Source organism: Chlorocebus sabaeus, chromosome 5, assembly GCF_047675955.1.
Source record: "Chlorocebus sabaeus isolate Y175 chromosome 5, mChlSab1.0.hap1, whole genome shotgun sequence".
NCBI classification, from domain to species: Eukaryota; Metazoa; Chordata; class Mammalia; order Primates; family Cercopithecidae; genus Chlorocebus; species Chlorocebus sabaeus.
The window spans coordinates 81,015,677-81,028,766 of NC_132908.1; the positions used below are offsets into that span (position 1 = coordinate 81,015,677).

The following is a 13,090-nucleotide window of genomic DNA, read 5'->3' on the forward strand; positions in this document are numbered from 1 at the left end:
TCATACTTACTGTTTCCCTTTTTTTTTTTTTTTTTTTTTTTTTTTTTTTGAGATGGAGTTTAGCTCTGTTGCCTAGGCTGGAGTACAGTGGCTCTATCTCAGCTCACTTCAACCTCTGCCTCCTGGGTTCAAGCAATTTTCCTGCCTCAGCCTCCCGAGTAGCTGGGACTACAGGCATGTGCTATCACATCTGACTAACTTTTTTGTATTTTTAGTAGAGACAGGGTTTCACCTGTTGGCCAGGCCGGTCTTGAACTCCTGACCTCAAATGCTCCACCTACCTCGGTCTCCCAAAGTGCTGGGATTACAGGCCTGGGCCACTGTGCCCAGTCTCACTTTCCTTTATCCCACAGCAGCCCTGTGGATCCCGGCTGTTATACCCTTAGCCTCCCACATTCCAGGGGAGGAAACTGAGGCACGGGCTAGGCTTTGGTGAAATATGTTGAAGAAATGCATGTCTGCATAAGCCCTCTAACAGGGAGGATGACTAGGGTCTAACGCAGTCCAAGTTCGCAACGAACGGAATCCCAGGGCTGGACGGGAGGGCGCCACAGTGGGGCTGGGCTGAGCGAGGCTGTTCCCCTGGAGGTGCCGCTGGCTCCCTTGCTTTGGAGTGAGTTCACAGCTCACTTTTCCTGCCAACTCACCTTTCAGGAGGGGCCATATGTGCACTTCGTGGTCCCCTCGGGAGCCTCTGGTAGGTGAAACATCAGTCCTGAGCTGCGCTTGTTTGGTGCAGCGTCTCTCAGAAGCGTTTCTCTCCTAGGCCGTTTCCCTGGGGCTAGGGAGGCTCCGCTCACCATGGCCCGTGTGGGTCTGTCTGAAGCAGGCACATAATATCTTGGAGGTTCCAAAGGAGGCACAGACACAGAAGATGGATGTGAAGTAGGCAGGACCATGACGTCCATAGAGACAGGAAGCAGATGAGTCGCCCCAGGGGCTGGAAAGGGCGTGGGGAGCGCCTGCTTCCTGGGCACAGGATTTCCTCTCAGGTGGGGGGTGCGGGGGGCTGAAGGTGTTTGGGGATGAGTTTCACGTGGTGCTTGCACAACATCGTGAAGGTACTAGATGCACTGAACTGTATGCTCTACAACAGTTAACTTTTTGTTGTGTGGATTTCGTCTTATTAAAAGCTTTAAAAAAGAGAAACACAAAAGAGAAGGGGGCCAGGCACGGTGGCTCACGCCTGTAATCCCAGTATTTTGGGAGGCCGAGGTGGGTGGATTACCTGAGGTCAGGAGTTTGAGACCAGCCCGGCCAACATGTTCAAACCCCGTCTCTACTAAAAATACAAAAATTAGCCAGGCATGGTGGCGGGCACCTGTAATCCCAGCTACTCGGGTGGCTGAGGCAGGAGAATGGCTTAAGCCCTGGGGGAACAGAGGTTGCAGTAAGCCAAGATCGCACCACTGTGCTCCAGCCTGGGTGACAGAGTGAGACTCAGTCTCAGACAAAATAAAAGGGAAGGTTTTGTTCTGCCCAAATCAGGTGTGATGGAGAGGGAGAATTAGGGACACTCTCTGACCTTTACCAGGATGCACCACTCTCATTACAAAAGGAACACTTGCGATTCACAGTGGACAGATGTCTACAAAACTACAAGAAGCTACAGCCTTGGACCCTTCAGCCCCACAGTCCTGGGGCAGCTACCGCCATCTCTCCCATCTGTGAATGCACATGGTCAAGGCGTGTCCTCCCAAACGCATGAAGCCCTAACCCCCGGTACCTGTGAATGCAGCCTTATTTGGAAATAGGGTCTTTGTCCATGCAGTCAAATTAAAATGAGCTCACACTAGAGTTGTGTGGGCCCTAACCTAATGACTGGGGTCTTTCTAAGAAGAGCAGACAGAGACGCTGGGGAATACAGCCACGTGCTGGCGGAGGCAGAGATTGCTGTGATACATGCACATGCCAAGAAAGCGGAAGACTGTCAAGCCACTGCCAGAAACTGGGAGAGGAAGGAAAAATCTTGCCTGCAGGGTTCAGAGGGAACATGGCCCTGCCAGCACCTTGATTTCAGAGTTTTAGCTTCCAGAACTGAGAGAATAAATTTCAGTTGTTTTAAGCCACCCAGTTTGTGGTGTTCTTTGTTACAGCCCTGGAAACCAAGCAGCCATGGGAAACTCACACAAAGTTGAATTGAAACTGTTTCCAATTTCTTTTATGTGACTCCCTTTCCCTCCCCTCCCCTCCCCTCCCCTCTCCTCACCTACCTTTTCCTCCCCTCCCCTCCCCTTCCTTTCATCTTTCCTTCCTTCCTTCCTCTTTTTTTTTTTTTTATAAACAAAACTAGGATTATATTATGATCATTGTTCTGCAAAAGGTATTTTTTTTTTATGACATCAGTGACGTCTCCTTAGGTCAAATCATAGAACACCTCTTTTCTCTTTAATGTTACATTTAATTTTGTATTTTGTGTTGGAGAATTCCGATCACATGCAGAAATAGACGGAATAATGGAATGAGCCCACATGACTGTCTTACCCAGTGCCAATGAGGGGAGCCAATCTTGACTCCTCTCTACCCCAGATTGTTTTGACACAAATCTCAGGCTTCCTAGCATTTCATCTATAAATATTTCTGCATATATATGGCTAAAGATAAGAACTCTTTAAAATATCACAATTACCATGATCATATCATAAAATATTAACAATTAGAGAAAATCAAATATTGGCCAATATTGAGGTTCCCTTGGTGGGCTCCTAAACACGGCTTCACGCTGGTTTATTCAAATCGAGACTCAAGTGAGGTCCCAGTCTGTGCTTGGCTGGGGTCTCTGATGTTTCTCTGCGTCTGCAGGTTTCATCCTTGTGTTTTTCGTTTTGTTTTGTTTTGAGAAGGAATTTTGCTCTTGTTGCCCAGGCTGGAGAGCAGTGGCGTGATCTCGGCTCACTGCAACCTCCACCTCCTGAGTTCAAGCGATTCTCCCACCTCAGTCTCTTGAGTAGCTGGGATTACAGGTGCCCACCACCACACCCAGCTAATTCTTGTATTTTTAGTAGAGACAGGCTTTCGCCATGTTGGCCAGGCTGGTCTCGAACTGCTGACCTCAGGTATCGGCCCACCTTGGCCTCCCAAAGTGCTGGGATTGCGGTCGTGAGCCGGTGCGCCCTTGTGTTTTTGTTGTAGTTTATATGCTGGGGAGGCTGGGCTGTGTGTCCTGCAGTTCCCACAGTCCAGTGATCGTGTCCCCGTGGTGTCATTCCACGTGTCTATTATCTCCAGTATTTCCTTTAAACTGGTGGATGGGCCTTGACTTGAGGCTTGGTACAACTCGGGGGATGTTTTTGGCTGCCCGACAGCGTAGGTGCATTACAGTTGATCAGCCTTCCCCACAATTTACCCTGAGTTTGTTTCCAGTTTTTGAGCGCATCAGCTTCAAGGTGGGCCATTCTGGGTCATGGCAATGTGCTGATTAGCAGCGGGCATGCGCCCACTTGGAGAGAAACCGTCAGTGTGTGTTGGGGTTGGGTACAAGGATGGGGGTATACCGGAACCTGCAGTTTCTGGAAACAGAGTGGGCGATCCTGTTTCCAAAAAAGGATACATTAAGTGCCATTTAGATTATGGAGCTGTGTGATCGGAATCACCCCGGGGCAGATTAGACCCCTGGCCCCTGTGCATTCTTAATAAGATGAGGGGGGGTGCCGAGGTGAGCATCCCAGGTAGAAGTCCCCCAAATGCAGGGCAAGGAGTGGCAGCATCCACGAGCTCAGTCACCAACCCGGGGCTGTGTTTCCTGAGAGTCACGAGACTGGAGTGAGGCAGAGCGAGCCCTTGCTCACAGTGTATTGGGTCCAGGGCTATGTCCTGGTGGCCTTGAAACACAACAGTGACCTGGAGACCTGGCTGAAGTGGATTGAGAAGTGGATGGGAAATGAAAAGGTAGAGACAGCAAGTGTAGACACTGCTTCTAAAAGCTCGATGTTGGCAAATGAGGAAGGAGCAGCTGTATTTCCAATGCAAGGCCCAGAAAAGAGGTTATGTTTAGAATGGAAACCCACGCTGAGATGTTTATGCGAGGAGCTAGTGAGAGGGGGATGAGGATAGAGGACGGGAGGCCAGTGAATGGGAGGCTATGGGTGTGGGGGCAGTGGGGGTGGAGGGGGCTGGGACTGACACAGGTGGGACCCAGGAGAGAGTCAGGAGGACAGTTTCTAGGTGGTGGAGGGAGTTCCTGACTGCAGCTTGTAAATGGCTTTAAAAAAAAAAGACTGGGCATGGTGGCTCACACCTGTAATCCCAGCACTGTAGGGGGCCAAGGCAGGTGGATCACTTGAGTCCAGGGGTTCAAGACCAGCCTGGGCAACAAGGTCAAATTCTTGTCTCAATTAAAAATACCAAAAAAAAAAAAAAAAAGGCCTGGTGTGATGGCACACACCTGTAGTCCTAGCTTCTCAGGAGGCTGAAGGGGGAGAACAAATTGCTTGAGCCTGGAAGGCGGAGGCTGTGGTGAGCCCAGATCACGCCACTGCACTCCAGCCTGAGCAACAGAGCAAGACTCTGCCTCAAAAACAAAAAACAAAATTCTTATTTTATTGAGGTGAAATTCACAAAACAAAATCAACCATCTCACAGTAAACATTGTAATTGGATCTAGTACACTCACAATGTCAAGTGGCCACCACTTCTATTCAGTTCTGAAAGATTTGAAAGAAACCCTGTACCATTAGCAGTTTCTCCCCATTCCCCCTTCCCCAGTCCCAATCTGCTTTCTGCTCCTATTAATTTGCCTGTTCTGGGCATTTCCTGTGAGTGGAATCACATACCGTGTGGCCTTTTGTGTCTGGCTTCCTGTGCTTAGCGTGATGTCTTCCAATTTCATCTGTGTTGTAGGAAATGTGTTTCCCAGGGCTGTGGTCACCGAGTACCAAAAATGTGGTGGCTTAAATGTAAATGTATTGTCTGACAGTTCTAGAAGCTAGAAGTCAAAACTCAAGGAGTCAGGAGGGCTGTGCTCTCTCTGGAGGTTCCAGGGCAGAATCTGTTCCACGCTTGTCTTTGGGCTTCCAGCATGGCCAGCAATCCTCAGCATTTGTTGACCACTGGACACATCACTTCAGCCTCTGCCTCCATCATCACAGGGCTCTCTCCTGCGTCTGCACATGAACTTCCCTGTGTGCATGTTTATCTCTGTGCAAATTTCTCCTTTTTGCAAGAACATCGCTCCTATTTGACCTCATCTGACCTTGATCACTTCTGTAAAGACCCCATCTAGATAAAGTCACATTCTGGTGTACCAGGTGTTAGGCTTTCAAAGAACGGTTTTGCAGAGGCCACAGTTTAACAACGTCCGCGTGCAGCAGTACTGCGTTCCTGTTCAAGGCTGAGTTGATGCTCCGCTGCCTGGATGGATCACATTTTGCTTCTCCATAATCCGTGGATGGGCATTGGGCAGTGTCTGACTTTTGGGTGTCATGAGCCATGCTGCTGTGAGCACAGTCCCTGTTTCCAGTACCGTTGGTTACAGAACTGGGAGTGTGTAGGTGGCTTTTACTCACAGAGGGAAGTCGGAGGCTGCATCCTCTCCCCTTTGGGCTCTGGACTCTGCCCCCGCAATCACAAAACACAGGGGAGTCAGGGAAGTCTCGGCAGCCAGCCCTCCCTCCCCTCCAGTGTTACTACAGCATGGCACCCTGTCACCCCATGACCTCCTCAGTCCATCTGGCTCATTCTCCAGGAACATGTGGGTGGACAGCCCTGGGCCTTCAGGTGTCCAGAGCACCTGAGAAAGGTTGGGGGCACCTGCTAGTCCCGTCTTCAAAGGCAGAGGAATGGGTGCCTTTGATCCTTTTCTTCTGGATTTCTCCTTCCTTCCTTTTCTTTCTTTTCTTTCTTTCGACAGAGTCTTACTCTGTTGCCCAGGCTGGAGTGCAGTGGCGTGATCTTGGCTTATTGCAACCTCCACCTTCCAGGTTCAAGCAATTCTCCCTGACTCAACCTCCCGAGTAGCTGAGATTACAGACACCTGCCACCAAGCCTGGCTAATTTTTGTATTTTTACAAAATACCATGTTGCCATTTTGGCCAGGCTGGTCTTGAACTCCTGACCTAAGGTGATCTGCCTGCCTCCGCCTCCCAAAGTGCTGGGATCACAGGTATGAGCCACCGTGTCTGGCCCTTTTCTTCTGGATTTTTATTGTGGTAAAATATACATAACATAAAATTCACCATTTTAACCATTTTTAAGGGTATTGTTCACTGGCATTAAGTATATTCCCATTGTTATGCAACCATCACCAACATTTGCCCCCAAAACTCTTTCATCTTTCCCAAAGAGACTCTGTAGTCATTAAACACTAACTCCCCAGCACCTGGTAACCTCTGCTCTGCTTTCTGTCTCTGTGAGTTTGACTATTTTAGGTACCTCCTGTAACTGGAATCCTATAGGATTTGTCCTTTCAGGTCTGGCTTATTTCACCAAGGCATAACGTCTTCAAGGTTCATCCATGTTGTAGCCTGTGTGCGTTCTGGGTAGTCACATTGAAGGTAGTTGGACTCTTATCCTGAGAGCACTGGAATCTCTGCAAGTGTTTTCAAGCACGGGGCATGTGTCTGTGTCTGTGTGTGTGAGAGATGGGATTTACGTGTTTCAAGCCAGGCACGGTGGCTCACACCTGTAATCTCAGCACTTTCAGAGGCTGAAGGGGGCAGATCACCTGAGGTCAGAAGTTTGAGACCAGCCTGGACAACATGGTGAAACCCCGTCTCTACTAAAAATGCAAAAACAAATTAGCGGGGCGTGGCGGTGCGTGCCTGTAGTCCCAGCTACTGGGGAGGCTGAGGCAGGAGACTTGCTTGAACCTGGGAGGAGGAGGTTGTGGTGAGCCGAGATCACACCACTGCACTCCAGCCTGGGTGACAGAGCAAGACTCTATCTCAAAAAAAAAAAAAAAAAAAAAAAAGGCAAAGGAAAAGTGAATTCGGCGTAGTGAGTCAGAAATGGCAAGGCTAAGGGCAGCTGAGGTCATGCGGGGGATGGGGGGAGTGCCAAGCCCCCAGCCTGCCTCCACCTGTGGTGTGAGCAAGAATCAAGCACTTTATTTGGTACAACGGAACCAGATCTTGAGAATGGGGGGGAAAGTCTTACTGTGCAATCCACATTTTTCTTTGAAGTAACTCTACAAAGAATGCAATGTTGACTTAAGGAAGACTCCCAATGGATGGCTAAGCCTGCTTAAAGAACTGTGTAATCGCTGCTGTGCTCCTGGGCACTGGGCATGAGTAAGAAGCAGCTCCGGGAAAATGAGGTGGCTAGCACAGCTTTTCTAAGCAAACAGGCATGTGGGAGGAAATGATTTGGGGTTGGGGAGGGCGACTGGCAAGAAGGAAGAGAGGGCTTTGAAATCTCTGTTACAGCTAAAGGAGGAAGTTACTCAATACCTCTCCTGCTTCCTCCTTCCCAGTTTCCAGTAACCTGGTGGAAAAGGAAAAGATTCTTATCACACCCTAGGTATCAGGACACTAGGAATGGTTTTGCAAAAATGCCTCACACTTCCCTGTTTCTGAGGTCTCCTTTGTATTAGCAAAGCCTCCCAAAACCTCCAGCTGTCTCACGTGGCTTCTTTCCAGGCCCGTGAGTCTCAACACAGAGTTCTGAGCCTTCCAGAACTTGGTTGTGTTTCCCCTCCACTTTTCTTGGGTTATTTAAAATGTCCCATAGAACCAGGCTGTGATACCGCCTATCGTCAGCAGGAGGCACTCTCTGCAATATGGTGCATACTTGATGCGAGAATCCTGGAAGTCTGAGGTTCAGGATTCTAAATATGTATATTGTTGCCCTACTCTGTCTGCTTACAAGTTTCAATTCTGTTAATAATTGAATTGTTGCCAGCTCAGGCTGGGCAACATAGGGAGACCCTGTCTCTACAAAATATTAAAAAATTAGCCAGGCATCACAGCATGCACCTGTGGCCCCAGCTATTCAGGAGGCTAAAGCAAGAGGATCACCTAAGACTGGGAGGTTGAGGCTGTAGAGAGCTATGATTGCACCACTGCACTCCAGCCTGGGTGACCAAAAAAAAAAAAGTGCTTAAAAATAGATGCATCAGTATTAGCCAACAACTAACAACTGGAACCCAGATGTTCATCAACAGGAGAACAAATACATTGTGATCTACTCATACAGTGGAATACTAATTAGGCTGCTGTGAAATACTCATACAGTGGAATACTAAGCTGCTGTGAAATACTCATACAGTGGAATACTAAGCTGCTGTGAAAATTAGCATACTATTGCTACATGCAACATCTTGTATAAATCTCACTAACAACGTTGAGTGAAAGCAATCAGACAGGAAAGCATGTATGAGTGTATACTGCATGTCACCATTTCCATAAAGTTCAAACCCCAGCAAACCGAATCTATGAGGATTGAAACCGTGACAGCATTTACCCCTCAGGTAGGTAGGTAGGCCAAGGGAGCATCTGGGGACCAGTCATATCTGTTTTTAATTTGGAGGCTGGTTATAAGGGTTAGTTTGTGAGCTGTAAACGTATTCACACTTTGTGTGTATGTTATGCTTTAAAAAAAAACACATCTGGCTGGGCACAGTGGCTCACACCTATAATCCCAGCACTTTGGGAGGCCAAGGCAAGTGGATCACCTGAGGTCAGGAGTTTGAGACCAACCTAGCCAACATGGTGAAACCTCGTCTCTACTAAAAGTACCCAAAAAAATTAGCTGGGTGTGGTGATGCGTACCTGTAATCCCAGCTACTTGGGAGGCTGAGACAGGAGAATCTCTTGAAGCCAGGAAGTGGAAGTTGTGGTGAACTGAGATCATGCCACTGCACTCCAGGCTGGGTGACAGAGTGAGACTCCATCTCAAAAAAATAAAATAATAAAAATAAAAAATAAATTTAAAAATGCATCAGTACAAAAGTTCAATCTGCTAAACAGCAACCCTGCTCTTTTCACAGATTGATGAACAGAGTGAGCTGAAAGCTATTGAGAAAGAGAAGAAGGTGACAGCCCTGTCCCCCAAGGAAGCCTGCAAATGCCAGAAAGAGGATTTGGCCAAAGCGTTTTGTGTAAGAATTGAATTTGCATCTGGTGCTAATTGTGATAAGGTTTTATGTTTAAAAGAAAGCAACACAAATCCCTGAACAGTGCTTTGAAATTCTGTGTTATAACCAATTTTGTCATCAAGGTTGGAAAATATTGTTGATGTTGAACGGTTCAGATTCCACAGGTAGATGATCAGTACTTGTCAGTAGAGCTCATGTTCACCAGGCCCTTACCGGAAGACGGCATCCTTTCAGACCCTGTACGCCGCTTCTCTTCAGCCTCACATTTCTTGGCAAGAACATGAAGGGATGAAAGATGAAGTTGAGATGCAGAAAGTAGCCACAGTCCAGTGTTAGAGGTAGCACAGCCCAGCGTAGAGTCCAGCTGTTTCACATCAAAACCCAAACTCTTCATCATACGGTATTCCCACCTGTCGTCTTTTATAATCCGTGGACTTGCCAGGTACTAAAAGCAAATTCTCCCAAGTTTCTCGAGTGAGTTTGAATTCCTGGCCTGTGCAAGACAAGAAACATTTGCATTGCACACAAATGTGTGTGTGCACGCGTGCGTGCACGTGCGTACTCACCACTACACTTTGGGAGAGCAGATAAAAAGCCCCCAGTAAAAGGGCACATGCTACAATTTCAGGAAGTTGGAAGCCAATGTTTGATGTGTCTTTTCTTGAGAGTAACTCAAGTCTGTTAAAATTTAAGTCCTGTGTATTAGTATTTGGAGAGGGGGAGGAAGCATTTCTTCTCTGCCTAGACATTGTCCCTACCTAGAAAATGAGCTAGATTTTCTTTCACTATTCAAAAGAATCTAGAAATCAGTTCTGTTTTCCCCGTTTTCTCTACCAGCAAGTAGTTTGCTTGTTATGTGCTTTTTAAAAACAAGGACACTTTTGTTGTGACCAGAACAACAAAGTTTCCTTCCATTATTACTCATAAATCAGCTGTATTTAATGAATTTGTTTACAGAAAGAACTTGAATGGTATTGGGCACAATATAATTGTTTTAGCTACTGTTTCTTTTTTAATTTTTGTGGGTACATAGTAGGTAGATATTTATGGGTTCCAGAGATATAGTGTGTCTCTGTGTGCCTTTGATACAGGCATCCACTGTGTAATAATCATATCAGGGTAAACAGGGTCTCCATCACCTCAAGCATTTATCCTTTGTGTTACAAGTCATCCACTTACACTCTTTCAGTTATTTTTAAATGTACAATTAAATTATTTTTGACAACAGTCACCCTGTTGTGCCAGCAAATACTAGGTCTTATTTATTCTTTCTAACTATATTTTTTGTACCCATAACCCTCTCTACTTTCTCCCAACTACCCTTACCAGGCCCTGGTAACCATCCTACTATCTCCATGAGTTCAGTTATTTTAATTTTTAGCTCCCACAAATCAGTGAGAACCTGCAAAGTCTGCCTTTCTGTGCCTAGAGGTCACTATGTTATTTCACTTAATATAATGACCTCTAGGTCCATCCATATTGTTGCAAATGACAGGATCTCATTCTTTTTTATGGGTGCATAGTACTCCATTGTGTATATGTACCACATTTTCTTTATTCATTCATCTGTTGATGGGCACTTAGGCTCCTTCCAAACCTTGGCTACTGTGAATAGTACTGCGATAAACATGGGAGTATAGATAGCTCTTCAATATTCTGATTTCCTTTCTTTTGGTTATGTATCTAGGAGTGGGATTGCGGATTATATAATAGTTGTATTTTTAGTTTTTAGTTTTTGTTTTGTTTTGTTTTGTTTGAGACAGAATCTCTCTCTGTTGCCCAGGCTGGAGTGCAGTGGTGCGATCTCGGCTCACTGCAAGCCCCACCTCCTGGGTTCACGCCATTCTCATGCCTCAGCCTCCCGAGTAGCGGGGACTACAGGCACCCGCCACCATGCCAAGCTAATCTTTTTGTATTTTTAGTAGAGACGAGATTTCACCGTGTTAGCCAGGATGGTCTCTATCTCCTGACCTCATGATCCACCCGCCTCTGCCTCCCAAAGTGCTGGGATTACAGGCGTGAGCCACCGCGCCCAGCATATTTTTAAGTGTTTCGAGGAACCCTCCAAACTGTTCACTAGAGTTGTACTAATTTACATTCCTACCAACAGTGTACAAAGGTTCCCTTTTCTCCACCTCCAGGATTTGTTATTGCCTGACTTTTGGATAAAAGCCATTTTAACTGTGATGAGATGATATCTCATTGTAGTTTTGATTTGCATTTCTGTGATGATCAGTGATGGTGAGCACCTTTTTTTTTTTTTTTTTTTTTTTTTTTTTTTTGAGGCGGAGTCTTGCTCTGTCACCCAGGCTGGCGTGCAGTGGCACTATCTCGGCTCACTGCAAGCTCCACCTCCTGGGTTCATGCCATTCTCCTGCCTCAGCCTCCCGAATAGCTGGGACTACAGGCGCCTGCCACCACGCCCGGCTAATTTTTTTGTATTTTTAGTAGAGATGGGGTTTCACCGTGTTAACCAGGATGGTCTCGATCTCCTGACCTCGTGATCCACCCATCTCGGCCTCCCAAAGTGCTGGGATTACAGGCTTGAGCCACCGCGCCCGGCGGTGAGCACCTTTTCATGTACCTGTTTGCCGTTCCTGTGTCTTCTTTTGAGAAATGTCTATCCAGATCTTTGGCCCATTTTAAAATCAGATTATTAGGTTTTCTTCTGTAGAGTTGTTTGAGCTCCTTATACATTCTGGTTATTAATCCCGTGTCAGATGGGTAGTTTGCAAATATTTTCTCCTATTCTGTGGGTTGTCTCTTCACTTTGTTGATGATTTCCTTTGCTGTGCAGAAGCTTTTTAACTTGATGTAATTCCATTTATCCATTTTTGCTGTGGTTGCCTGTGCTTGTAGGATACTATTCAAGAAATCTTTGCCCAGTTCAATGTCCTGGAGAGTTTCCCCAATGTTCTCCTGGTAGTTTCATAGTCTGTGATCTTAGATTTAAGTCTTTAATCTTTTTTCTTTTTCTTTTTCTGTTTTTTTTTTTTGAGATGGAGTCTTACTTTGTTGCCCAGGCTGGAGTGAGGTGGTGCAATCTCAGCTCACTGCAACCTCCGCCTCCTGGGTTCAAGCGATTCTCCTGCCTCAGCCTCCTGTAGTAGCTGGAATTTACAGGCATGCACTGCCACACCCAGCTATAATTTTTGTATTTTTAGTAGAAATGGGGTTTTGCCATGTTGGCCAGGCTGGTCTGGAACTCCTGACCTCAGGTAATCTGCCCATCTTGTCTTTAATCCATTTTGATTTGATTTTTGTTGATAATGAGAGAGAGGGGTCAAATTTCACTCTTCTGCATATGGAGATTTTGTGTTCCCGGTACCATTTATCAAAGAGATTGCCCTTTCCCCAGTGGATGTACTTGACACCTCTGTCAAAAATGAGTTCACTGTAGATGTGTGGATTTATATCTGGGTTCTCTCTTCTGTTTCACTGATCTCTGTATCTGTTTTTATGTCAGTACCATGCCATTTTGGTAACTAAAGCTCTGTAACATAATTTAAAGTCAGGTAATACGATTCCTCCAGTGTTGTTGTTTTTCCTTAAGATAGTTTTGGCTATTCTGGGTCTTTTGAAGTTCCATATAAATTTTAAAATTGTTTTTTCTATTTCTGTTGAGAATGTCATTGGTATTTTGATAGGGATTCCATTAAATCTATAGATTGCTTTGGGTAGTATGGACATTTTAACGATATTGATTTTTCCAACCCATGAACATGGAATATTTTTCCATTTTTCTGTGTTGTCTTTAGTTTCTTGCATCAACGTTTTATAGTTTTCATTGTAGAGATTTTTACTTCTTTAATTCCTAGATATTTAATTTGTAGCTATCATAAATGGGATTACTTAACTGATTTCTTTTTCAGATTGCTTTCTCATAGCATATAGCAATGCTACTGATCTTTGTAATTTGAGTTTGTATCCTCCAATTTTCCTGATTTTGTTTATGAGTTCTAATAGCTTTAGGTGGAGTCTTTAGGTTTTTTCAAATATAAGATCATATCATCTGCAAACAAGAATAATTTGATTTCTTCCTTTCCAATTTGGATGCCC

The 13,090-nt window shown here is 45.7% G+C and overlaps 1 protein-coding gene across 2 annotated transcripts in view; it reads left to right on the forward strand.

Annotated features, from left to right (window-relative positions):
* The window catches only part of ATP2C2 (ATPase secretory pathway Ca2+ transporting 2), a 94,167-nt gene that overhangs the window by 20,382 nt on the left and 60,695 nt on the right, over positions 1-13,090 (forward strand). For both annotated transcript variants that reach the window (XM_007994225.3, XM_007994226.3), the window contains exon 2: positions 8,924-9,034. In XM_007994225.3, coding sequence (XP_007992416.3) covers positions 8,924-9,034 — 111 coding nt within the window. The remainder of the gene's footprint in view (positions 1-8,923; positions 9,035-13,090) is intronic.